This window comes from Polypterus senegalus, chromosome 18 (genome assembly GCF_016835505.1).
Source record: "Polypterus senegalus isolate Bchr_013 chromosome 18, ASM1683550v1, whole genome shotgun sequence".
NCBI classification, from domain to species: domain Eukaryota; kingdom Metazoa; phylum Chordata; class Cladistia; order Polypteriformes; family Polypteridae; genus Polypterus; species Polypterus senegalus.
Window position 1 is genome coordinate 55,551,807 of NC_053171.1, and position 26,687 is coordinate 55,578,493.

A 26,687-nucleotide genomic window follows, 5' to 3' on the forward strand; every position below is an offset into this window, starting at 1 on the left:
CGCCTCCTCCTTTAGTCCCGATGGGCCCTTCGGAGGACGTCGACGCTACCTGGGCATGTTTGAGAGGGCGGCCACCCGGAGCAGTGGCAGCGGTCAGTGGCGTCCATCCTGGCGCCATATCTGAAGGGACCAGCTGCGGCCTATTATGACCTCCCTGAGGAGGAGGCCGCTAATTACGACCTCCTCAAGCCCGAAATACTGGCCCTTCGGCATTAGCCGGGCCAGCAGGCGGCGAATGGCGGAACTGGGTCTTTGACCCTGAAAAGCCTGCTCGCGCCCAGGCGTTCGAGTTCTGGGGCAAGATGGGGCGCTGGCTACGGCCAGAGGGACCCCAGGGCGGAAAGTGGTCGAGCAGGTGGCCTGTGAAGGCCTGGTCAATGCCATGCCCAGTTCCCTCGCCCAGCAGGTCCGGGGACACGCCTACCAAAACATGTCGGGCCTCCTAGGCGTCCTGGAGCGTCAGTTGGCGGTCCTCCGACTTGGGGGTCAGAAAAGCCTGCTCGCGGGAACCGCAGGGACGGGCGGCCACCCCGAAGCCCTCTCGGCGCTGCAGAAGCGCCAGCCAGAGCCAGAGAGAAGCGGGACCGCCGCTGTTTCAAGTGTGGCGAGACCGGCCACCTACTACCAACCTGCCCCCACAACATCGCTCCGGAGCCTATGGACTGTACCTGGACATCGTCGGAGAGGTATTGTATCCCGCCGCATCCCTTGGCGAGTCCAACACGGGAGTGGTGTTGCTAAATGGGCACGCCGTGGTAGCTTTGTTTGATTCCGGCAGCAACATTACCATTGTCGCTCGCCGCTTTGTCTTACCGCAACAGTGGTTAAACCAGCGTTTGTTGGTCACTTGTGTGCATGGGGGGACTAGGTCCTATCGTTCCGCTCACTGTTATGTCACCTGGAAGGGGGAACCAACCCAAATGACGGTCGCTGTGTTACCGGAACCCCCCTTCCCAGTGATTTTGGGACAAGACTGGTCTAAAAGAATCAGCGGTAAGCCATTCGCCGCTCCCGGGGCCATGTTGGATCTAGTGATGAGGGGAAAAGGCACCCCTCCCGCGGCCTCCACGCCGTGCACAAGGGCAGGCCCTAGCGGCGCTGGTGTTTCGGGGACTTTTCCCTGGCCACGGACCTTGACCCGGAAGACTCCGCCGGGGAAGGGACTAGCCAGGGAACTCTTCCCAGGCCCAGGCCACAAGACCCTCTCGGCGGCCTGGACCATCAGTTTCGGTCCACGCCGGCCTCCTTTAAGAGGGAACAGTGGAATGATGATTCCCTGCGCTTTGCCCGGAATGCGGTTGTTCTGCCTAACAGCTCACCAGCGGACGGTTCCACACCGCGCGAACCCTTCTTTGTCCTCGAAAATGATCTGTTGTACCGAGTGGCTACCCCTGAGGCGAGGTGCGGAAGTTGTTGCTAATTCAGCGTACCTTCCGGCGGGAGATATGCGAGTTGGCCACGCTCACCTCCTAGGCGCCCACCTCGGGGCCGAAAAAACGCTGGAGAGAATTAAACTCCGGTTTTACTGGCCTGGGATTAATGAGGAGGTCCGGCGTTTCTGTCAATCCTGTCCGGAGTGCCAGACCCGCCAGATTCCTAGGAGGGACCGTGCTCCTCTAGTCCCTATACCCCTAGTCGATGTACCCTTTGAAAGAATAGGGGTCGATCTGGTAGGCCCCTGGAGCCCTCAACCCGTGGCCACAGATATATTCTAGTCATGGTGGACTATGCCACCCGGTACCCAGAGGCGGTTCCCCTGCGCTCCGCTAATACTAAAAGCATCGCACGGGAACTGGTTAATTTGTTTTCACGCGTGGGCATACCCAAGGAGGTCCTCACGGACCAGGGTACGCCCTTACATCGGATACGTTCAGGAGGTAGCCAAATTACTGCAGATAAAGCACCTGAAAGCGTCTGTCTATCACCCGCAAACTGGCGGGCTGGTGGAGCGCTTTAACCAGGCGCTTAAGCAGATGCTCGCAAGGTAGTCAGCGCGGACGGCAGGAACTGGGACCAGCTCCTCCCGCTCGTGCTTTTGCTTACCGGGAGGTACCCCAGGCCTCTACTGGCTTCTCCCCATTTGAATTGTTATATGGTCGACAACCCGGGAATCCTCGACATCCTAAAAGAAGGCTGGGAGGCCGAGGCCCTTCCTTCCTCTAACATTTTGGAGTACATAGCGCAACTGCGCGACCGACTCACAAAGATCAGGCCCCTCCTAAAAGAGCACGTGACTCGTGCGCAAGCAGCGCAGGCCGGTGTTACAACCGCAACTCCGTCCTCAGGGAGTTCCGCCCGGGGACCGAGTTATGGTGCTCGTCCCGACCTCCCACTTTCGAAGCTGCTCGCTCACTGGCAAGGGCCTTACGAGGTTAAGGAGAGGAAGGGGCTGTCGACTATTTGGTGAAACAGCCCAATCGTCGACCGGCGAGAGGATCTATCATGTCAACCTGCTAAAGCCCTGGAGAGAGAGGAGCTTCCCAGCTCCCATAGGTCGCTCTCCCTCTTCACGAGCACAACTGCCCTTAACCTCGGAGAAGAGCTGACCCCCAAGCAGCGGCAGGAGTTAACCCAGACCCTCCGTGCCATCCCCGAGGTGGTGGCGAGTCACCCGGCGGACCTCGCTGATTGCCCACATATAGTCACGGACCCGTGTAATCGTCCGGGAGAGGCCCTACAGACTCCGGAGGCAAAGCGCAGAGGTCGAACTGGAGGTGAAGCGTATGTTGGACATGGACATAATTGAAGAGAGCCATAGTCCCTGGTCCAGCCCTATTGTCCTCGTCTCCAAGCCAGACGGCTCCTGGAGGTTCTGTAACGACTTTAGGCGTCTGAATCAGATCTCCAAGTTCGATGCCTACCCCATGCCCCGCATTGGCGACCTCCTTGGCGGCTGGAGTGCGGCTCGATATTTGACTACCCTTGACATGACGAAAGGGTATTGGCAAATTCCCTTTAACGGCATCCGCAAAGGAAAAAACGGCCTTTAGCACCCCTAGCGGGCACTGGCAGTACAAGGTCCTCCCATTTGGGCTGCACGGGGCCCGGCGACCTTCCAGCGTCTGGTAGACAGAGTGCTGAAGCCCCATCAGTCCTATAGTGCCGCCTACCTGGATGACGTAGTCATCTATTCCGGCACCTGGGAGGAGCATCTATTGCAGGTCGCCGCTGTCCTCCGAACACTGGCTAAAGCCGGCCTCCGCATAAACCCCCGAAAGTGTTTTTTTGGATTAAAGGAGGCCAAATATTTAGGCTACCTCGTGGGACAAGGACAGGTGCGCCACAGGCTCCAAAGTTAAAGACATCTTAGAATGGCCCGTCCGAATACCAAGAAACAGGTGCAGGCTTTCTTGGGGCTTGCGGTTACTACCGCCGGTTTGTTCCCGCTTCTCGAAGAGCAGCACCCTTGACTAACCTGACAAAAGGCTCCCTCGCGTGGTGTGGACCGACAAGGCAGAACAGCGTTCAGTGACCTAAAGAAGGCCCTAACGTCGGCACCTGTGTTACGGACGCCCGATTTTGGGCTCCCGTTTATCTCCAGACCGACGCTTCGGACACAGGCCTGGGCGCCATGCTGAGCCAAAGCGTCGATGGTGTCGAGCACCCTGTGATGTACCTTAGCCGGAAACTGATGGACCGGGAGACCCGGTATGCGGCGGTGGAGAGGGAGGCCTTGGCCATTAAGTGGGCAGTGACCCACCTCCGTTACTACCTGCTGGGTCGCGAATTCGCTCTGGTGACTGACCACGCTGCACTTCAGTGGATGTCCCTGCACAAAGAGTCGAATCCGCGGGTCACTAGGTGGTTCCTGGACTTGCAGCCGTATAAGTTCACTGTCACTTATCGGCGGGCACCCTTCAAGCCAATGCCGATGCTCTCTCTCGTATTCACGACCTCTCGGTTAGGTCCGCCCGACCTGGCGGTCCTGGGCTAAGGGGGGGATCGTGTCACGCACGAGCGATTAGGAGGCCGCGGACTGATTCGAGAACACCTGGGAAAACATTCGCCGCCAGGGAATGGCGGGGTATTAACTTTCTCCCTCTGCTTCCTTATAGAAAAAGAGACCTTCCAGCACCATAGGCCTGGTTTGACCGCAGTGCGGTACTTCCGCCCTTCCTCCGCCATCTTGCCCTGACGTCATCCTTCCCATCCTCCCTTGCGGTCCTTCCCAGCTGTCCTCCACTTCCGGCTCCACCCCTATAAAATGGCCGCGACGCCAGGAGACGGCGTCGCGTTATGAACTGTTTAGTTTATGCTTTTGACCTCTTTCTTTTTGTACGAAAATACTGTACAATATACGGGGCCGGAAACCCCAACCCTTATTGCTGTCTCCTCGGTCCTTTTACAATATATAAAAAAATACTTTTTAAAAACCATGCTTATTTTAAGTTAACAAGTGTACTAAAAAGTAAAACATAAGTCTCTCATACATCGCTTGTAAAATAAAAGCGTGGGCGCTTTTCATTAATCAACATTTAAAAAACACTTCTTAGCGCCCACCTTTTATTTTACGAGTGACGTAGGAGAGGATTATGTTTTACTTTTTAGTACACATTTTTTAACTTAATATAAGCGTGGTTTTTAAAAAGTATTTATATATAAATATTGTCAGAGGTGGCTTGGGTGGCAACCCGGCCGGGACGCCCAGGAGGACCGGAGGAGGGCTTGCGCCTTCCCCAGACCATCTGGGGGCAACCGCCCTGATTCCTTTGGGGGCCACGGGTGCAGAGCTTAGAAGCTCCACCCTGTAGGGGCCTGTGGTCACCACAAGGGGGTGCCCCCATGCCTTTGGAGCCCTGGACCTCAGCACTTCCGCCACAACAGGAAGTGCTGGGGGGAAGAGGAGCAGGGACACCCGGAGTGCTTCCGGGGATACAGCCGGGACTTCCACCACACGGGGGCGTGTCGGTATGAGATTGCCGGGAAGCAGCTGGAGCACATCCGGGTGTGAATAAAAGGGGCCGCTTCCCTTCATTCGGCGCGAGAGTCGGGAGCGGAGTGGACTGAGCTTGCTGGAGGAGGCAAGGAGGCGGCCTGAAGAGGAAAGTAAGGCATTGTGTGGCCAGGACTTTGGGGGTTTGTGCGGCACCCTTGTAAATAGTTGTGACTTGTAAATAAACGTGTTTGTGGGTGACATGAACGTGTCTGCCTGTCTGTGTCCAGGCCAGCCTCCATAATATATATTTTTTTTCCTACCATACGTAGTAGTGCATAATTTCAAGTAGTCTTCCATGTGTTTGATAATAGTCTTTATTGCTCACAAGTTGTGTGAGGTAAATAAACCAAATAATTATGGAAAATGCAGCAGGGTGCAAACACAAGTGTTGTAGACCCTTGAAAAAAAACTGTTTCTGCCTAATGAAAAAAGTCCACAGCACGCCCACAGGGTGTTTACTGATATGTTTAGTTCACTTGGAGTTTTACAGTGTGAAGAGCAACTGAATGAACTAATAATTGAATCAAGTAATGAAACATCCACTAATTTGGAACAAAGCAAATAGACTAAGAATGTGGAAATGCTTTAGGATGACCTAAGAAAAGACCCAACACGAACAAATAAAAAATACATAGTTAACAATAATTTTATGTCTGACTTTTGTTTGGTTTTCAATTTTCATTCTGGTTCTTGTTTTAGTTAAAACATAAAATGATCTCTTGTGTATCAGACCTTTGCTAAGTCCCTGACAACTCTCCTGCCATGCCACTAAACAATTTACCATTTCTGCCACCTCTACTTTAATAATTGTCTGATTGCACAAACCGTGCTGTCCAATTTGAACAAATAGCTATTCATACTGTATAATTGGCTGTTTTTTGAGTATAATTTTGGCAATCACTATGACAAGCTGTTATTAGGCCTGTCCCATTCTTTTCCTCTTCTTTGTATCCGACTGTGTGACTGTTATTTCCATTAAGTTATTCCTCCCATTAATAGAAAAATGCCTCCCAATAAAGTCAGACCTACAACAGAATGTCCAGGTAGGAGGACGTGTGGCCCACCACCCTCAGTAAACTAGACACTGGGCAAAACATAATACCTACTCCTTAAGGAAAAACTCAGTCTCATCCCTAACACAGGTGTGCTTTTCCTTTGTTTAACCTTTCTCTCTTTTTATAAACAAAGGGGCTTCGCTCGCCAACCCCCCAGCCTGCACTATGCGCCAGCCACTTTGTATCTCTGCCGCTCACGTATGTGGATTTCACTTTCACCAAAGAAACAAATCTTTTAATTCTCACCGATACGCCTCTTCATTAGGAAGAAACATTACTTTTCACTGATGGCAACAAGAATTAGACGATCTACAAGTCTCCGACTTAAATTTTAAAGCCAAACAATATCTACATACTTCTGTCATATCACCTATATCCATATATTCAATCTCTTTTCGCAGTTCCATTATTTCACTGAGTAATAATTTCCGTTTGTTAGTGCAGGAACTGTGTCTGACAATAGCATTCACACGAATGAGAAGTGAGCGGACCGTCGGTGTGGTTGTAAATGTTTGAGAGGAGGGGTGGACTTGTCAAAATCTCTTGTCAAAAAGTCTTGTCTTGCAGGACCTGAAACTATCTCTCGTGGGAGTTAAAATTATTTCTGAGAAAGTCTCGTCCCAGGATTTCCTTTTATAACAGAGATATTGTTGATTTTCTTTTCCCTTTTTAGGTGCATTTGCATGTAATATTAAAAGCACCAGCTGCAATTGCCATGTCTGCCTCTCCACATGCAACAACTAGACTAGTGGACCGAATTTCACACTTATTCTCAATTAAAATTTGTCAGGACAGTTCAATTTTCATTGAGATAACTTGATTACAGTGCACCACACATATTTTTAAACTTAAATTTACCAACTTGTTTATTTTAAAACAGAGGAACATTCAAACTCAACAACAAATTAGTTTACTGTTTCAATTTTACCCTGAGAACAGTTACTTCAGCTTTAATATTTTTTATTTTCACTCTTTTGATGGTTGCTCCAGAGGGCAAAGTAGTTAAAGCACTGGCACTTGTGTCTGCCGAAGCTGAAGCCAAGTACACCTCACAGTAGGACATTAGATGGGGCAGAGTCAGATGTAGGTGGAGTGAACGAGTGTTACCATATAAGGAAGGTACAATGTTAGACATTACGACAGATAGGGGGTGCTACCGAGCTCCAAACACTAGATACAACAAACACAAATTATTCCAGTACCTTACAAAGCTATCTTGAAAAGTTGCACAGACAAAATTATAACCAAATGATTCTTCCTTCTCTTCTCTTTCTATCTACCTATCTATAGCAAATGTTGCTTTACTTCCTCCTGACTCTGACTCTGCTGGAGCAGGCTGGATGGCTTTCTTTAATGTTATACCCGGGAGTACTTCCAGTACAGCCAGAGCATAACCTGATTGGTCCTGAAAAGTAGGGATCATGAATCCCTGCAGAACCCCCTGGCAGCACCCACTACAACTCCCATCACTCGTACAGAGGTACACTGCTCCTTTGGCTTGTCCTCTTTTCCAGGTAAGGGTACCATATCCATCCTGGATGGTATGTCAGATAATCCTACTGGCACTTTCAACATGTATTTACTGTCATTATTTAATTCCCTAATGAGGATATTCTTTACTTATTAAATTCTTTATTAATAATCCTCCTTGGTTTTAACTCAAAGTGTGACTCAGGCTCAGAATTCTAAGTACTTATGGCTTAGCCTGAATCAGATTCAAAGTGACGTGTAATAATTTGTTTTACAGTGTTAAGCCCAAATAACTCTTGGGACAGTATATTTCTGCAATCTAGAGGAAGAAATAACATGCTGCAAATAAAAACCCAAAAAAAAACCCTAACAAATCATGAATGTTTGTATGTGTTCTTCCACCTTATGATAACTCATCAATATTCAGGAGTGGGATGGAGCTATCAACCAAAAACTCAATGGGAAACAAGAAGCCATAAAGTCAGGTTTAGAACAAAGTGAAACGGAACCATTGCTCAAATTAGGTGTTAGTGATGTGAATTGAATCAGATGTTGACACGGAATGTGAAACTGATTCATATCACACTATACCAAGAAACCACTGGGATATGCCTGGTCACGTGAACATGACAAGCTGCATCATGGTGCAGTGGCTGTGTGGAAAAAAGGCAAAATGATTGCAATCAAGTGAAAGGTAAAACAAGAAAGATGTCTGCCTCCTAAGCACTGTTCACAATGTATTTGCTTTGAATTTTCACTGAATCTTTTAAAACAAACTTTTGGACTGAAAGCTTTCTTTTGGCATGCATTTTACCCGTGCTTCCACTCTGGTTAATAAACAGCAACAGCGACTATTTTCTACACAGGCTAAAGAAAACCTGCTTGTCTCTTTAGATTCTTTTGAACTTTTACCACTGCACTGTCGAAAGCATATTGACTAACTGCATTACGGTGTGGTGTGGCAAGTGCTGCATAGATGACAGGAAGGCCCTGCAATGGGTGGTGAAAACTGCCCAGCACATCACTGGCATCCCGCTGCCGAATACTGCTGACCTGAAGCTTACACAGTGTCAGCGACGGGCTTTCAGCATCATCAAGGATGGCTCACACCTCAACCATGGTCCATCTACCGTCCTTCCATCAGCAAGGCACTACAGGAGCATTCAGTCCTGCACCAGCAGGCTCAGGGACAGTAACAATGATAACGCCATCACCATTCTGAACTCTCAACTCTTACCACTCAATAGCTAACCTTTCTATATATCAATAACTTCTTACTGTACTCTATGTATATTATCACCTGTTTACATATATCTATTCTGCACATACACATATTTCAGATATCTATATTTACTCATATCATGTATCTGTACTTACTTATCGGTATTCGGTATGATCTATGAAAGCAACTGGTTGATGCCTTGAGAGAATGTCACATAAGACTGGCCTCGCTGTTCAAAACCAGGCTTTTTCTGACCATTAAAGGGCTTACAGGGATGCACTAACTGCAGCCAAGAACACGCATTATGGCAGAATAATAGAAAGTGGCCACGATTAGCCAAGGGTTTTGTTCTCAGTAGTTAATAAACTACTTCAACCTGCATCTAGCCCAATTACCTCCTCTACTGAAGTCTGTGAAAAATACCTCCACTTTTTCTGCAATAAAATTAAAGATCTAAATAATTCAACTAACATAAATCCTTCATCCATTTTTCCCTGTCTTCCCACTCCATCCAGCTCCTTTTCTAAATTTTCACCAGTCACATCGGCATTTGTTAATGACCTGCTTTGTAAGATGAGGCCAACTACTTGTGTACTGGACCCCATACCCACCACACTTCTTAAATCCTGACTCAACACTGGGTTTGTGCCAGCCACTTTTAAAATCACTTCTGCAGCCCCCATGTTAAAAAAGTCTGGTCTTGATGGTGATGATCTTAACAATTTTCTGCCTATTTTACACTTACCTTTTCTGTCAAAGTTCTTGAGTGTGTTCTAGCCTTCCAGCTCACCAATTACTTAACCTCTAATAATTTGATGTAACCCTTTCAGTCTGGTTTCAGGGCGCAGGACAGCTGTGAAACTACTCTTCTTCGGGTAACCAATGATTTGCTTATGGAAGCAGACTCAGGACAAGCCAGCATATTAATTCTGTTAGACCTCAGTGCAGCATTTGACACTGTCAGACATGACATTCTGCTGTCCAGAATGGAGACCATGCTGGGTATCTCTGGCGCTGCCATCCAGTGGTTGAAGTCCTATCTGACTGATAGGCAAGAGTTTGTTAGTCTTGCTAACAGTAGATCCAGCTCAATGCCAGTCACACAAGGAGTTCCTCAGAGCTCTGTCCTCGGCCCTCTTCTCTTCATTATTTATGTGCTTCCCCTTGGCCATATTATTCGTAGCTATGGACTGGGTTATCATTTTTATGCAGATGACACTGAACTCTATTTCAATGTCAAAAGTGCAACTTCATCAGAGTTTTCTCAGCTGACAACTTGCCTCAGTGAAATTAAAACCTGGATGGACCAGAAGTCTTTAAAATTAAATTGCAACAAAACTGAACTCCTGCAAATTGGCACTAAAGCGCTACTTAAGAAAATGAGCTCCTTTTCACTCACTCTTGACGGTGATCTCATCAGACCTTCTTCTGATGCAAGGAATCTTGGTGTCATTTTTGATTCCTCTCTTTCTTATTCTGCCCACATAAGCCACATTAAGAAACTTTCTTACTGTCACCTCCATAGCATATCCTGTGTTCGCTCCTTCCTCTTCTTTTCTAATGCTGAGAAACTTGTCCATGCTTTTATCACATCCCACGTCGATTATTGTAACTCACTGCTGACAGGTGCCCCTTCTAATCTTATATCACAACACCAATTGATTCAACTCTGCTGCAAGAGTCCTAACATGAACCAGCAAGAGTGAGCACATCACACCCATCCTGCTTCGCCTTCACTGGCTCGCTGTGTCTTACAGGATTGAATATAAAATTCTATTAATAACCTATAAAGCTTTAAATGGCCTCACACCAGACTACATCAGTGACCTTCTAAATCACTATGCTCTTGTTCGCCTACTAAGGTCCTCTGATTCTGGTAATCTTGTTGTGCCCCACACTAACCTGCACTCTATGGGTGACAGGGCCTTCAGCTCCATAGCACCCAGACTTTGGAATAACACCTAAAAATTAATTAGATCAGCTGACTCCATACATTCTTTTACAAAACAACTTAAAATGAATCTATTTAGGAAAGCTTTTAACTTTGTGAAGCACCTTGAGCATGGGAAAGGTGCTATATAAATAAAATGTATTATTATTATTATTATTCATATATGTATATTCTTCCTTGTATATACTACTACCTGTAAAATAAAACTTCATACAGATGTATATTTCCATTTGTATGCTGTCTTATTGCACCTTGCTGTTTATTGCACTTTAATGTTCTATTTACACCCACTGCCTATTGCACCTTACTCTACTATTTGTACTTTCTGGTTAGATGCTAATCTGCATTTCGTTGTACCCGTATAATGACAGTAAGGTTTATTTAATCTAATCTAATATCTTTTACTTGCATTGAGTAAATACTGGTGGAAACATATTTTTGTGTATTTGAGTCTTCATTTCAGGCTGTAAAACAACACAATATTTAATATCTGAAGGTGGTGGTGGGGGGGTTGATTCTTTTCAATACACACTGTATGTAATAACTTTGTTTCCACTTTAGGCATATTTAGAAGTTAAGGACTTTTGTGGTTATGGCTTCTAATGAGCGAATAAAGCATCCCTGCTAGTTTTCTGTACACTCTGTTTACCGTCTCTGACTAAGTCAATAATGAAGACACATGCAGTCAGTCCTGGTTCGGTGTGTATGTGATCACCATCAGTGAATGACATCACAGTGTGACATTGTTAAAGCTGGAAATATTATTGATAAAATGGGGTCCATCTGTGACACCCTCATTACAAAACACTAAAGGTAAAAGCCAGACAAACAGCAAAGATTCCAGTGTAATGGGCACCAGTTACAATGCAGTAGTTCAGTCATTTGCTCCAACGTCTCAATTGACCATGTGCATTTAATAAACATAATGACTGTTCAAAATATTTAAAAAAATGTGTGATTGCAGTTAAATTTAAAAGGTTAGTTTTCTGTTAACTGTCTGCCACGTGACCAAAAAAAGGCATATAACTTCTCTGACGACTATGTTGCAAACCAATGACTACTTTAACACACAAATACACACACTGTTTTTTCATTCTTCATAAGACATTTATGCAAGGCTCTCTACAGGATTAATATATTTATATTTTATTCTTAATTATACTTAATTTATGTTTGATTTTATTTAGTTTTTTATATTTTTGTAACAATTGTAAATTAGAATAATGAACTTAATTCTAAGCCAGCAAACTATGATTCCCATTTAATGAAGAATCTTGCAAATCTACATGAATGTTAGCGGCAACAGCCTGCTTTTGCCACCCTGCTTCTATATAAATAAAGCCTGTCTGACATAAACTATCTGCTGGCTTCAAGGACATCTGACTGTACCTGTATGAGTAGAAGCCTGATGTTATGGAAGGAGAAGATGGAGGTGTGGGGGAAGCTTCTTTAACTATTGGGGACACCTGTGGAGGTGTAGACGAGAGGAGGCCAGATCCCGGAGCCGCATCGTCTGAATCACCTGGAAGAAGTAGCCAACGTTAAGTTACTTGAATCCAATCATACTGATACATCAAAGCTAAGAGAAAATCAAAATGAGAAAGTCTTGAAGTGAGAAAAGCAAGATCTTACCTGACGTCGCAGAAGATTGCTCTACAATTCCAACTTTCACAACCTACAGATTTAAATGAAAGACAAGGTCGGGTCAAGTCGTACCAAGAATTGTGTATGAAAGATGTAGGATTCAGTACATTGAAACGTACAACATTAAAGGAACACTCCATCCAAAAGTGATTTGTTTCCCACCCTATGTAGTTTGTAGCAATGGATAAGAAATATTTTTAACCTCACGTTTTCATGAAAGAAAAAAGTTTATGTTATAATAAAAACCCATTGGTGATCAGCACTGTACAACAGCAAATGATGTGAAAAATGTCAATGGAGAGAAAAAAATCAAATAAAATGACACATTGCTCTTAGCACATAATCCATAGACTGCTAACCAGTTGTATGCTCTAAATGTGCAAGACACACAATTTTTTTTGCTCAAATAATATTAATAGTTACTTCCACGAAAATCTGTGTACAATATAAACAGGAATGACATTCCCATAATAACCAATGAATAGGGAGGAGAGGCAGATTTTGAACATATGACTGGATAACGGACATATGGATTATGTGACACGAGTAACATCAGGCCTTTTTGTTTTTATGGATGTTTTCACATCATTTGCCATTATACTGCACCTGTTACCATTGGGTTGTGTTATACCATACACTTTTTACTCTCAGTCTGCATAAACAAAAACTACATGGGGTAAGTTACATAGAAAAAAATACTATTTTTTAGATGGTGTATTCTTTTAAATGTAACAATTCTCTTTAGTTAGAGGAACATTGTCCAGATGTTACTATCAGCCCATACTATACCATCATCATGGATATCACACAGTTAAAGCTTTTTAAAAATCACAATATCAGTGTACATCATCAGCACTGCCATACATAAGAATAAAGTATTTCTAGCAAATACTGATCCCTTTTTAGACAAATGAATAAACAACATTATAAAAAGAAGATGCAATATAATCAGTCAAAAAAGATTTTACAGCTTCGTGCTTTAATCAATAATATCTCAAATAAGGAAAACTATAGTAAGGGATACAGCTGTCCGCTATGAAAAGAGCATGTCTGCATTTCCTGCTTGAAGCTAGGAGCTCTGTTTTTGGAGTTGCCTTCCACAGCTTTTCTGAAAATTCCTAAATCCAGTCAACAGCAAGTGGGTGTCCACCAATTTTTCCTATGGCTTCACCCTCTACAGGCATAGCTCACTGTGTTTTGGAATCACCTGTCTAGTTGAGCTCATATTTGTTCTATCTTACCATTACATCTAGATTTATTATTAAAGCATTGAAATGACCTTATGTTTTTCCTTAGATATTGGTAGTTTGTTGTGTGATTAGATTTATTTGCCTTACAACTACTGCCAAAGATCCTTTGAACCTTGGAAGCTAATCTGACAGATGTTACACATGGACATACCGAAAATGACAAATGCATGTGACAATAAGCAATGCTGCATTTCTCTTTTTATATACGTGAAGAGATTAAGCAATAAAAGGCTTGTGATGCTCTTAGGGGCTGCACTGAATGGATCAACAAGTGCCTACCGAAGCCTAAAGAATACCATTCATGATGGGGACCATTGCTTGCCATTGTTTCCCACAAACGAGGAATTTCCTGTACACACAGGTCAGAAGCTTGCACTGATTAAATCCCTGCCCGTGGGAACAAATTTTCGATCATTTAGTGAGGTCCTTGGAATGGCCCTGCTGTGGTCGCACGTTGCCTCTGGTGGAGCGCCTAGAAGAAGATCAAACTTCACTATAGAGGACGTAAAAGTCATAGCAATATTTCTGCTATGCCCTCAGTGATTAAATCCCTGCCCTTTGTACGCACCTCTTGTTGCTACTATACTCTGAATGGTTTAGTGAGGTCCTCCAGAATGGCCCTGCTGTGGTCCCTCACAGCCTAGAAGATGATCATACATGACTATAGAGAATGTAAAAGTTGTAGCAACATTTCTGTAGGTGAACCTGTGGAAAGATCACCCTGAGACTAGAGGGGTGAGAGCGGAGGGCTAGCATATCCACCTGACACCGTCACCCACCAATGGTCTTTCCTCCAATGCTAGCACCCCCTCATTTTCCCCATAGGATTAATGCTTCAGTAACAATGGGGATTTCCAGAAAAATAACCTCCACAGATAACAAGAAATGAATGAACTTTACTATTAAGCAGACTACCTTCTTTAGATCTTGAAAATGAAGTTAAACATTTTGAAGTAAATTAAGTTAATCACTTTTATTATAAAGAAGTCATGAATTTCCTTAGGAATCTAATGTGTTTGTCAGAACAAGCTGGACATGTACGAGGAACAGATGTTTTCATTTGTGGGAGGCAGAGAATTCAACAATCTTTCATTATGGAATGAGCAGGAGGTGTGGGATATGGCCGGCCATTCATCCCGGCCAATACCTCCATGCCGCCAGATGGGGCCCTCCCGGCAACATGGAGGTGCCCCAAATTCCAGCAAGGCATCATGGACATTGGAGTTTCCTTCACAGCCCTGCTGGATACCATGGGGCCTCCAAAGGACGCTGCCGGAAGGCAGAAGGATTTTTTATTTGCACTATAACCCAGAAGTACATCCTAGTCACAGGGACAGAAGAAATGACGTACTTCCAGGATGAAGAAAAGGAGTTTTCACCTGACCTAGAAGTGTTAAGAATCACATGGACTGAGGGATCAGGATCACTTCCAGGTCAAGGACTTTAAAAGGATGATGGGAAATCCCAGCAGATTGAGCCGAGTTGGGAGGAAGGGTGACTGAGCTGCTGGGTGGATTGGAGGACTTATTGAAGTATAGTGGGTGCTTTGTGCACATTATTATTATAATAATAAATTCAATATTTGGACTTTTATCTGGTGTCTGGCGTCTGATCTGAGGGTTCAAGGGGACGACAGCGCCCCTATCTGTCACAGAGGATATTGAAGGACATTGGTATGATTGGTGATTTTCATTACTGGGACTCAAAAATTGAAACAACTGTCAATAAAATTTAAAACCAGGCTTCTCCCTTCTATGTTATTTTTGGTTTTCTTCAATTAGTTGCTTGAGAGAAAAGTCTTCTATGAAGGTCTTTCCATTGTATGTCAATGTGCACACGACATTGTTTCAACTCACAACTATGACAAAGTTTTGCTTTGTGCAAATGCACATCATGTCACACACACCACCTCTGTGGCCATAACATGACAGTGTTCATTAAAAACCACCGGGAATAATACAGATTTAAACAATAAGTGACTAGTTTGTTCACACTGTATGTAAACTACATGGCAACTGCTAAGAGGGGAAAAAAAAATGCTGACCCCACCAATATGTGGTAAACACTTATTTTGTCCCATGTCTTCTTCGTGTCACTTGTGTTGAAAAATGTATGCACTAGGGGGCTTCGCTCACCAACACCCCAGCCCGATTGGCTTCGCTCTTCTCGTTTGCCAACCCCCCATCCCAGGCCTGTGCGTTTGCTCCACTAAAACCCCTCTTAAACGGTGATACAATGGGAAACAAATTCAGCTTTTGTCTTCTCTTCGCTTAATCAGCTGCTGATTTGCTGCTGCTGCCGTGCCGCGTGATCTGCATCTCGTGTGGGACTTCGAACATTTAAAAGCCTGTACAGCAGCTGTCCTTTTGTTTAACTGCCTTGTCTCTCTTCTCCCCTAGACGTCCTCAAACACTATTCGATCTCTTTTTGATGTTCCGTTAATTAACCGAGTAATAATTTCCGTTAGTAAAACAATCATTTCTTGAGACTTTCACATTTTTCTACTTCTATTATCTCTAACCTGCACTGCATGTGTATCGCACCCATGTTTTTGAATTCTTTACGATGTTCTACTTTGTCATCTACTCTTTGTCTTTTATTTTCAGCCCCAGGCATGGTTAAATCTCTTGGCACAGGTCTTGTCTTGTCCCCAGATTTTTTTATATAATAGAGAGAAATTTCAGGATAGTACAGAGATCTGTGTCTGCCTATAAGATGGAATCTTCAGTTTTCTAAGATGAGAGAGTGAGTGAATCCATCAGTGGATTTCGTGAACGAAGATGTGTCTGGTGGAGGCGAGCTTTGCCTCCGTGAACTGCTTTGTGACACCTTGGTTAGAGACTTTTTGTTATTCCCTTCAGTGAAATATATTGTGTGTTATTATCATTTGTTTTTCCAGCTTATCTTCCAGGATAAATGGGTCAGTGTAGTCCAGCATAAGAAGCTGCTTGGTGCAAATTTCATAAAAAACTAATCATTATTTTAAAGGATAAGTCTGGTATTTTTCAAGTCAAAGTTATTTTTTCCAAGCACACACACACACACACACATATATACATGTGAAATTCTGTTCTAAAGTTAAGCGTGTTCTATAAATTTAAAGAACAGATTTTGCCTACACTGGTGCTTTACATTGTAGGCTACAGGACAAAGAGGAAAAACTTAAAAACCTACCAAATATGTCAACTTTTCAAGCCAAGAGACTTGTTTGACCTGCGCCATGCGATTACACAAACATTGTAAAGTAGTATATACATGACATTTTTGAACAAAAAAAGAAAAAACACCACCATTGTCAGATTCGGACATTTTAAAAGAAGACCAAATGTGTACGATAGCTCAGCACTTAGTCTTCCAGTGCTACAACATTTCACTGTGGTTTCCTCTCGAAAGAGCGAATCACAGTAAACTTTTCGTGCCATGTGGTTTGGCTTTAATTTGATTTACTTCCATATTTAAGTTAGAACTCATCCAACAGAAAAGGTATCCTTCCCATAAGCAAAATGGTACCAGGAATATGTAATAAACTGTTGATTTCCACATAAATATGCATTGGAAATACAAATGGTGCAGATCAATACTCGACAACTATCTTGGCTTGAAAAATGGACGTATTTGGTTTTAAAGCTTTTTTTCTGTGCCCCAAAGTCTCTTAAGGCATTAAAGCAGGGAAGATATTTGTTTTTTTAATTTACAGAACACACTTAATTTTTGAACACAAGTTCCTTTTGGTTCCTTTATAAAGCACCAGGACTGCCTATGTATTTTTAAAATATACAGAAAACACTTAACTTTAGAACACAATTTTGCGTAGCAGATGCATATACTGTATATCATGTTTGTGAAGAAATAGCTTTGACCTGAAAAATACTTAAGTTATCCTTTAAGTAGAGGACTAGGGTATAACAATTGCCATTAATCTCTCACTGAAAGAATCAGTCAATTCCTTCATGTATGCGCGTCAGAGGAGTACTTTCTAGGTTTATCAAAGGTAAGTGATACCACCCTAGGGTGCAAGGAGCCACAGTCATTAACACTGTTACACTGTTGTCTCTTTTTTTATCCACAGAGGTGAGAACACACCCAGGGAGGGCAATAGACTTTGCCGCTTCTGACCAGAGACCTATAAAAGAGTGCATGCCCCAGAGAAAAGCGTCTCTTCGCGGACCTAAAATGCCACCAGAACCAAGCCCCTGAGGAAGACCTGCTGAATGTAAAGTAACAACAACTGCTTTTGTTTTTGTTTAATTGCCATTAACACCATTGAGTATTCCTTTTGTTTAATATTTGTGTTAGGATTAAAAGGGGTGACCCGGCAGGCATCCCAACATTTCCCTGACGTCCACAAGTGTCCTTCCACCCATCCACAATCCGTATAGTCTCTTTTTTCTATGTCGCCATTTATTTATTTTTTTTTAATATTATCATGTTCTCATTTTTTTACATGGACAATGCAGTTATTCTCGTGTATTTCTAACAGCATATTCTTCCTCCATCTGTTTTACAATCCACAAAATACAAACTAATATAGAGAAGAAAAAAAATCATGGATAATCTTTCACAGTTTTGTTTTCCAAACTCCCGACTATATTATTAATGAAAAACAAAATCTTGTCATAGCTATGTTATGAAAATAACCTGACATGAAACTGAGCCATTCATTCATTTCAATTTAGTTGAATTAATGTCAGTTTAAAAATAAAATGACTTACCCCAATAAAAGGGATAAACTTCTGGCAGGAATCTTCATCAGGGCTGTAATAATCACAACATGATTAACAAATAAAAATGATTTTGGAAAGAAAAAGAAAAAAAAAGAGGTCCCCCTAACCATTTCCACCCTTCTGAGGCAAACATAATCACATTTCTGACTGCACATTCTAGTGACATGTAACAATTTGAACCTAATAATATTTACTGTACTGTACAATTATTTGTGTATGTTTTATTGTTTTGTTTTTCTGGCTGTCTCAGATTCTTGGTAAGAAGGAAAAAATATTTCAAATACAAAAAAATAACAATGGTTCAGTTACACAGTGTGAAAGATCAGTATGGTCAAAGACACAAATAACTGATTGCATCTTTACGTTCATTAGCACAAAGGTCAATAAAAGTTAACACAATGGGGTTGTCATCGATGAATAAACACTGTGTTAAGGTTCCATAGTATATCAAAATGTACACTTCTCACAACACATCAAAAATTCTGTAAAAGATAAGGCAACACACAGATAAAGACTTGGGGGAGGGGATGGCGACTCCGTAAATTGTAGAAAATTTGCACAATGAAAATATAAGCAGTCAAAAAGTTAACGTCTTACCAGACGTGAGTCGATTAAAAAGAACATCATTATGATGTAATCATAGTTATTACTTGGGATGGAGTTTCTGCAGAAGTGGGTGTGCCTTCACGCATTATTGAGTCTTGGAGCATCTTGGAGGAGAAGATGTGAATGACAGCACCCTATGATGGTCCAGAGTGGTATTACAATCGATGCACAAGCCCGAAGAATGCCCCCGACTCATGTTTGTGTGACAATACTCAGAGGACACATTTAGCAACTATGCATACAAATGTGTGCATTTTATAGGGTCCAAATTCTTGGTTTTAGCGAGATCAGGTAGTCTATGTAGTCCACAATGATTTCAGTAAAGCCATTATACCTACAGAGAAAAATCTAGGAGGACCACAGGACCAGTGCTACAAAATGACTTCTGGATTGTGTGAAAGAATGTCACAAGGCTACATCATATTACCCAATATATATGGAGATGTGGTTATGGATATAAATTCCCTTGGACCATGGGCTGATGATTCAAAAACAGTTAGAATGAGGTAATTAATATCCATTACATACATAATTCATCAACAACAACTATATCTTGATTGTTGGTGGGATCTAGACGCCTAGACTGCAGCCAGATTAACTTGTGGAAGATCACTTCAGACCATTGAGCTATTCATACAATATTCTAAAATGGTACACCACTGAGAAGAGTTGGTGTCATGGTGAATGGTGCTATCACCAATGATAGCAAGTTGCCTAAAAAGAGAGATTCTTGGCGATTTAATGATGTAATAAGGAGTTCCAAGCAGCTATGGCACAATGTTCCTTGAAAGCCTAGTGCTCTTCCTCAACAGGACTCTGCCTAACTACCCAAAGGTACCATCTCATGCTGTCACCTATGTAACTCAAGCAGTCTTTAATTATCTCTTTAACAAAGTAGAGGCACACATTCTGGGATGCCAACTTACAGTAGCCTCCTGGGACTACAGCCTCCCAGAAGACGCTTTTGTGTAGTGTGTTCCTGGATGGTCCACAGGACACCAATTGGCCTTTGTATGGCTCTATGCTATTACCACAATTCACTTCTATCCCTAACCACAGAGGTTTTACGGAGAATAGTAACATCACCCTAAGCCTTGTTCAGTGTTAATAAATTATTCCTTTGGTGAAAATTTGAAAACATTCCTCTTTCACATATTACCCATCCTGTATGCTGATCTTCGTGTAAATTGCATCATTTGACAGCAAGCCTTTTTTTGTCATTTAATGTTATTTACATATTTTTAGGACAATGTGGCTATTAAAAAGTTTATCAAATCCGTAATATTTTTGTAAGGTCTACAACAGACTCCACTTTAAACTTTGCCAAAATGGCTACTCTAATGCAACTTTGAATTTGCTACAATAAAAACCAATGAATCTTTGAATTTGTCTATCTGAAGTGGAAGAAGACCAATCCATTAAGGACAGAACTTTGGTTGGATCCATGATTAGCTTTATCTTCTTATATATATTATGCTACCATGGCTGTCCATTTGACTGTCCAGAATTTTAAATCACCTGTAGCTCACAAACCGTTGTAACCAGAAATTAGGTACACTGATACTACATAACCTCTACTGTCTGCTTTCGGGGTGATGATTTTTATTACTCTTTTTATTTTTATGGCAAAATTCTCATCCCTACCACCTTCGCTGTCACTTCGCTACTTCTTAATTTCTTAAATCATTCTTGAGGCAGATTCATCACTTAAGTGCCAGTTTCAGTGAAAAATTAAGAAAAATGTATTCAGTAATTGCAACACAAAAACAAACTTAATCAGTTTTAACGCGACAATATGCCAATGGAAGAAGAAAAGAAGCAGGCCACTAGGGTGGAGAAAAGAAGAGCTACTCACGAAGCAGCAAGCACATCAACCTCTGAGCAAACAAATGGTAAATGCACAGAGAAAGAGTACAAAAACTAAAAGTCAAGTGTATTTACTGCATGTTTTAGTGCAGTCTGTCGTTATTGGTGTTAGATATCTCGTAACACCAGACCACTTGACAAACCACCTGAGGGCCTATAAAATTGTACTGATTTCATTTTGTAAACAACCTGCTTGCGATCATACATAACTCATGTCTCGCACAATCCAAATTTACCGAGCATACCCCTTAAGAAACACTCACTGTCCTCAAATGTTATCTTCCATTCATCCCCCTCCTGGACATCAATTTACATGAACTTCTTAGATCAAGTTTCCTAAAAATATTGGACTTCTGAATAGCAACAGAAAGTGTGTAACTGGTGGTAGACACAATCTGACTCAGAAAGTGCCGTTATGCAGGAAGACTGCAGTACTAGCTTGGAAGCCACATCTATTACTAAAGGATTAAAGTTTTCCTTTAGTGCAGTGGCAGAGATAGTGGCTTTGATTCCAACACCTCACATCTGCTGTGTCAAGAAGAGTAGGAGCTTCGTTCTGAGAGACCCCTCGCCTGTGAATGAGTGGTAAAGGTAGTAGTAATTTTGTATCATATCCACTAGACAATTGCACAATTCAAACGTGACATTCTTCTTCCCCATAAACATAACCGTCATCAACTAGACAACCTGATGAAATAGTTAGCCAGGTTACTACTGACTACTGAGTCCTCCATGGATTTGCTTTCTGTTTACTACAATCCTGTTGTGATTCAGGACATTCACATGGTACACTCCCAAAAAGCAATCATTGTAAAATAAAGGCTAAGCTAATTTCAAGCAAGACACCAAGCAATCTTCATGCCAGAGCTCTAATTTCCTATTCTCCCACTGAAGACTTTGTGGAGGGTCCTCTCCCCTCTGCTTAGCAAATCAACCCAGCTGTTGTGCATATGTTCCAAGTTAAAATAAAAAATGTGCCAAATGAAAAAAAATGCATACTCAATACTAGAGAGTTAATTGCTCATTTTCACAATCCAGTGAAAAAAGAATTGCCCCATCCTGATTTTCTCTAGTTTTGTTTAATCACAACACTGAGTTGTTTCTGGTCTACAAACAAATCTCTTTAAACATAAAGTGATAAAACATCAGCATAATGTCATCCAGTGTCCACAAGAAGGTGTCAAAGTCCGATGAACCAAAGAAACAAGAAGCACAAAGAAAGACGGACAAAATGGCGAGAATGTTTGATGAAGAAAGGCAACAAGAACCACAAAGAAAGAGAGATGCAAGTACTAGCTTAACGAGTGGGAAAAAAAAGTTTGTAAATGCATGATGTGATCGAAACAGATGGACTCACAATTAAGCCTCTTTTAAATAAATGAGTGTTTCGCTATACTAGTTTAGTATAATAGAGAAGACAAGGAAGACACTCTTCCTAGCATAACCACACTACCTAACAGGATTAATAACTGCTCAAGCAGTGAGAAGAATATGCCAAAGCTGTCGGTTGTGGACTAGTCTGATTTTTGTCCTCTGCTTTCTCATTCGAGCTCATTTGAGTTGTTTCTGTTTCCATTGCTGAAATAAATTGGATGTGCTTCTCCTTTGAACTGCTTTTGTCATTTTGCTAACTTTGTATTTTATCTGTTTATTCGACAGTCAATCTTTCATATTCAAACAAATTGCAGACAAGTGAATTCAAGTTCGAGCCTTTGTTTGTTAGAAGCCCATTTGCAGAGAACGCCACTTGTCTCTATCTTTGCATTAATACGTTTTGACCGTCTGATCAAACTGGTTACCTTTCCTTTTTCTTTGTTACATATTGTATAATATTTTTATATAATCTTGTTTATTTATCATATTGAATTCATTTTTATTTCATCTTGCAAAACACTTTTAGCTACAATGTTTGTATGAAAATGTTCTTTATAAATAAAAGTTGTTGTTGTTCTTGTGGTAGAACGATTTTTTGCTTTGAGTGTTTAATTGTACCAATTGCTACTAAGGTTGTGTGTTACACCAGTACTAGAAAAGCACCAAAAAAACCCACATTTTAAAACAGTATGGTACAAGCATTTTAGGATTTTTTGGTACTGGAAGTAACTGTTAGCTTCTCTCTCAATCCTGAAATCTCACACATCCCAACACTACTGCAATTAAAGAAAATGTCACAGACTTGACGAAATTCAAGTATATGCTTCAGTGCAATCGTGATATTATGGTTGACAATTAGGGCTTTGACTGCAATCACAAAAGTAATCCTCTGTTTTATGTATTACATTTCCCCCATTTTTTGACACCAGTTGTACACCCAACTTACCTGGAATTGCCTTTCCCAAGATTTCTTCCATATTTTTTTCCTACAAGGTTTTTTTTTTTTTTTTACATTTTTTCTTGTCTTCTTAGAGAGTCATTCTTAAAAACTGGGCATGTTAAAGCCCTGTGAGGCATGATGTTGGGCAATACAAAAAATAAATTGTTGTTGTTCATTGGAATTTCATGGAAAATGAAGGAAATGAAACAAATTGCACAAAAGGGAGGTGAGCAATGGCGTGGCTCATCACGGAGGCTGGAGTAAGATGGGGACTTTGAAGATTTCCACATATGAAGATATTTTGTTACAGATACAGAGGTCCTAATGCTGGTATTGACACCAAAGTCAAAATTTTAGTGCCAATCGAATACTAATTGGTATTAAAAAAAGTGATTTTGATCTTTGAAAATGTTTATTCAGTTTAAATGATTTAATTAAAAAAAAATCATCCAGCCCCATTTGGAGAAGGTCCTAACACTAATGTGTTTCAAAGAGCGAACAGACGGCATGTACAAAAAAAAAAAGTGCAAAAAAAATTTGTAAAAATAAAATAAAAGATTAAATTGTGAAGCAAAAAACAAGCAGAAGACAGCCAGAGTCTAGCAATTTTTAAAAAGAACAGGAAAAGGCAACACCTCACCCACCATGATTCTGCTCATTAAAACAATGATCACTATAATGTTGTACACCAGTGCCAGCATAATGTAGAAATGGAGGCTTAGTCTGGCAGAGTATGGGCAGTTCATCTGGCAGGATGGAGATGTTACTTTAGCCTGGGTGCATAAAAAGCACAGACTGTAGAGGAGCATTGAGTATATAAGTGTAAGGGTGTCTCCTGGTCTCTATTTCAAAGGTTTAATAAGTACACAGAGGAGCAGAAATCCATTTTATATCAAAAACAACTAGAGTAACCTACTTTAAGCCTGTAAGAGATAAACAATATGGCAGCATGGCTAACCCTGGCATTTTCCTTTTTTTTTTTAATGTGAAACAAAATTCTTTGAGTATGAATCTGAGAGCAGCCCACAAGCTACCAGTGCAGTCAGAATGTGTTAAATAACCTCAGATGTTAACAAAGGAACAGGTAATCTGAGTCAAACAAAGCATAGCCAGCACTTCGTAAGATGCCAACACCTGCAGACTGACATGCTGGGACATCGCAGATGTAGTTCTCTCAGCTTGGCTGCCAAGCAACAAAATGCAAAAACGTCCCCAAGACAAAGCGGCAGGCTGGAGGTGTACAGCGGTGCCAGATTGCAGATCATTCCCCAGTTTTGCAGTTCGAGCCAAACATGCCAACCCTGAAAGGATCTGAGATGGGCCAAGGGGCGCAAGCATTAAAAAGAAAACCCAAATGCATGCGTGTGGGTGCATACAGATATGCAGACAGAGCACTCACTACAGGTTAACAAAATGCTAAGTCTGCATAAATGATGGCTGGGGCCCTGGGACAAAGTGCAGAAAAAGAGAATGACTCTTTATCTGATAACAAAGGTCTGATTACAAACAACACCAACAGAACTTCAAGAGTCAAGATTTAGCACATAAAAGAGACACCACTGATTGTTGATTATTGATAACAAACTCAGGGAATCATTTACTGTAAACGAAGCAACACTTTATACCGTATATACTCACATATAAGTTGGGTCTTGGAACTCAAAAAATCGATCAGACCCCGACTTATATGCCCGTTCAAAAATACGACACTTATAACTTTTATAATTTTTTACATCTTGCTTTCTCCAATCTCACATCAGTTTCCCAGACATGAATTTTGTGATAGCAGCACAGTTGCCAGTTTCTTTTGCTACTTCAATGATGTTTAATTTAAAACCAACTTCATATTTTCTTCTGATCGAATGCTCCATCGAAGAGAAGGGATGATCTTACGATAACGGTGTATGAGAGTGTGAAATACAAAAAACACAAAACAGTGCAAATGTCGCTTCAGAATAGTTTTGGTATTACCGTGTGGTCACGTAGGCACAATACATAGAAAAAAAAAACACAGTGTGCTCCATGGTTACTCTCTCAGGTGGGCATTAGCATATCATAATCTCTTGGACCAATAGCGTGTGTGTTCCGCATTCGACTTATACAACCAACATTACAAAATACCAGAAATTATACTGTAAAACCAAGTCCTGACTTATCCACGAGTATATACGGTAATACAAAAACATATTTAGCTGAAACTGACACTTGGCTCATCAGAATGGGTATAGTTTTTCTCGTAACTACAGTGTCCAGCACCAACCTGATCTCTCTTGCAGATGTAGCAAATCTGTCCACTTGTATTTTTGGCACCTACAACTTGAGTGTTCCAGTGTATTTTATGAGGGATTATCAAGAGTGTGTGATTTCTGGCCTGCTATTGCAGTCCTTTTTTGTGTTTAAAGAGTAATCACTGTTTTGGCTTTCTTGGCCTTAAGTCAGGTCCATTTCAGTCTGGCTCAGAACTTCACCACTGGAACAGAACTTCTTTTTCATAGACAGGATGTCAAAGTGCAGATGATGCTTGAAAAGTATCCAGTTTAAAGACCTGAGGGCAACGTTTTTGCTGTTTATAAATAGTGTTGTCTTTTTGGTTACCAAGAGCTTGGTGTGATTTCATCAGAAATGCTCAAATATGACAAGAGTATCTTGTGTGAACAAGTTTAAGTAATTTGGGGTTTTGCTCACAAGTACGGATAACGTTAATGATAAGATTTACCCACTGATTACTGCAGCAGCAGGATATACTAACACAATGTTTCTTAAATATATGTTTTTTTTCTTGTGATCTAGTTTTTTCCCTTCTTAGTGTCTTTGCGACCCAGATAGGTGAAGGAGGGGTGGAGTGTGTCCCCCTCAGATAATCAACAGCTACAGTCACTCTTGGAGGATAGCCGGCAATAGTCATAAGACATTCCCTTGGAGAATCACCACGGACAGTCATGATGTGTCCCTTTTAAGGATCACCACCAATAGTTTTAGCATGTCCCCTTGGAGTATCGCCACCAACAGTCATAGCACGTCTCCTTGGAGGATCAACATTGACAGTCATTACACTTTTTGGAGTATCTCTGCAGACAGTCATAGCCCTGGGTTTCTTCTTATAGAATTGACGCCAACAGTCATAGTGCATCTCCTAGGAAGATCACTGCCGAGTCATAGCACCCCTTGGAGAATCTCCGCAGACAGTCATAGACCAGGGTTTTCCCTTGTAGAATCACTGCCAACAGTTAAAGTGCACCCCCTTGGAGGATCACCACTGACAGTCACAGCACCCCACTTGGAAAATCTCCGCAGACAGTCATAGCTCTGGGTTTTACTTTGGAGAATCACCGATGACAGTTATATCCTTTGGGAGCTCCTTGAACAATCGCTATCAACAGTCAAAGTGGAGCAATGTTGATTGCTTAAACTGCTTGCAGTGACCCATCATAATACACTTGTAAACTGTACATGACCCTTTCCCATCGAATGCAACAGTCAATCATGACCATGTGCGACTTAAAAAGCGACAACCCATGACCTATGGTTTAAGAAACTATGAACTAACAGATAATAGTGCTGAAGTGGAAAACCTCAGATACAGCTCTTGATAAACCACTCAATCTACAACACCCTCTTCACTTGTGGTCAAGAGTAGATAGTGAAGATC

General features: G+C 42.0%; 1 protein-coding gene across 2 annotated transcripts in view; it reads right to left on the reverse strand.

Annotated features, from left to right (window-relative positions):
• The window catches only part of pacs2 (phosphofurin acidic cluster sorting protein 2), a 302,620-nt gene that overhangs the window by 13,995 nt on the left and 261,938 nt on the right, over nucleotides 1–26,687 (reverse strand). For both annotated transcript variants that reach the window (XM_039741990.1, XM_039741989.1), the window contains 3 exons: nucleotides 18,241–18,283; nucleotides 12,267–12,309; nucleotides 12,024–12,156 (listed from right to left, as the gene is read on the reverse strand). In XM_039741990.1, the coding sequence (XP_039597924.1) occupies nucleotides 12,024–12,156; nucleotides 12,267–12,309; nucleotides 18,241–18,283 (219 nt within the window). The remainder of the gene's footprint in view (nucleotides 1–12,023; nucleotides 12,157–12,266; nucleotides 12,310–18,240; nucleotides 18,284–26,687) is intronic.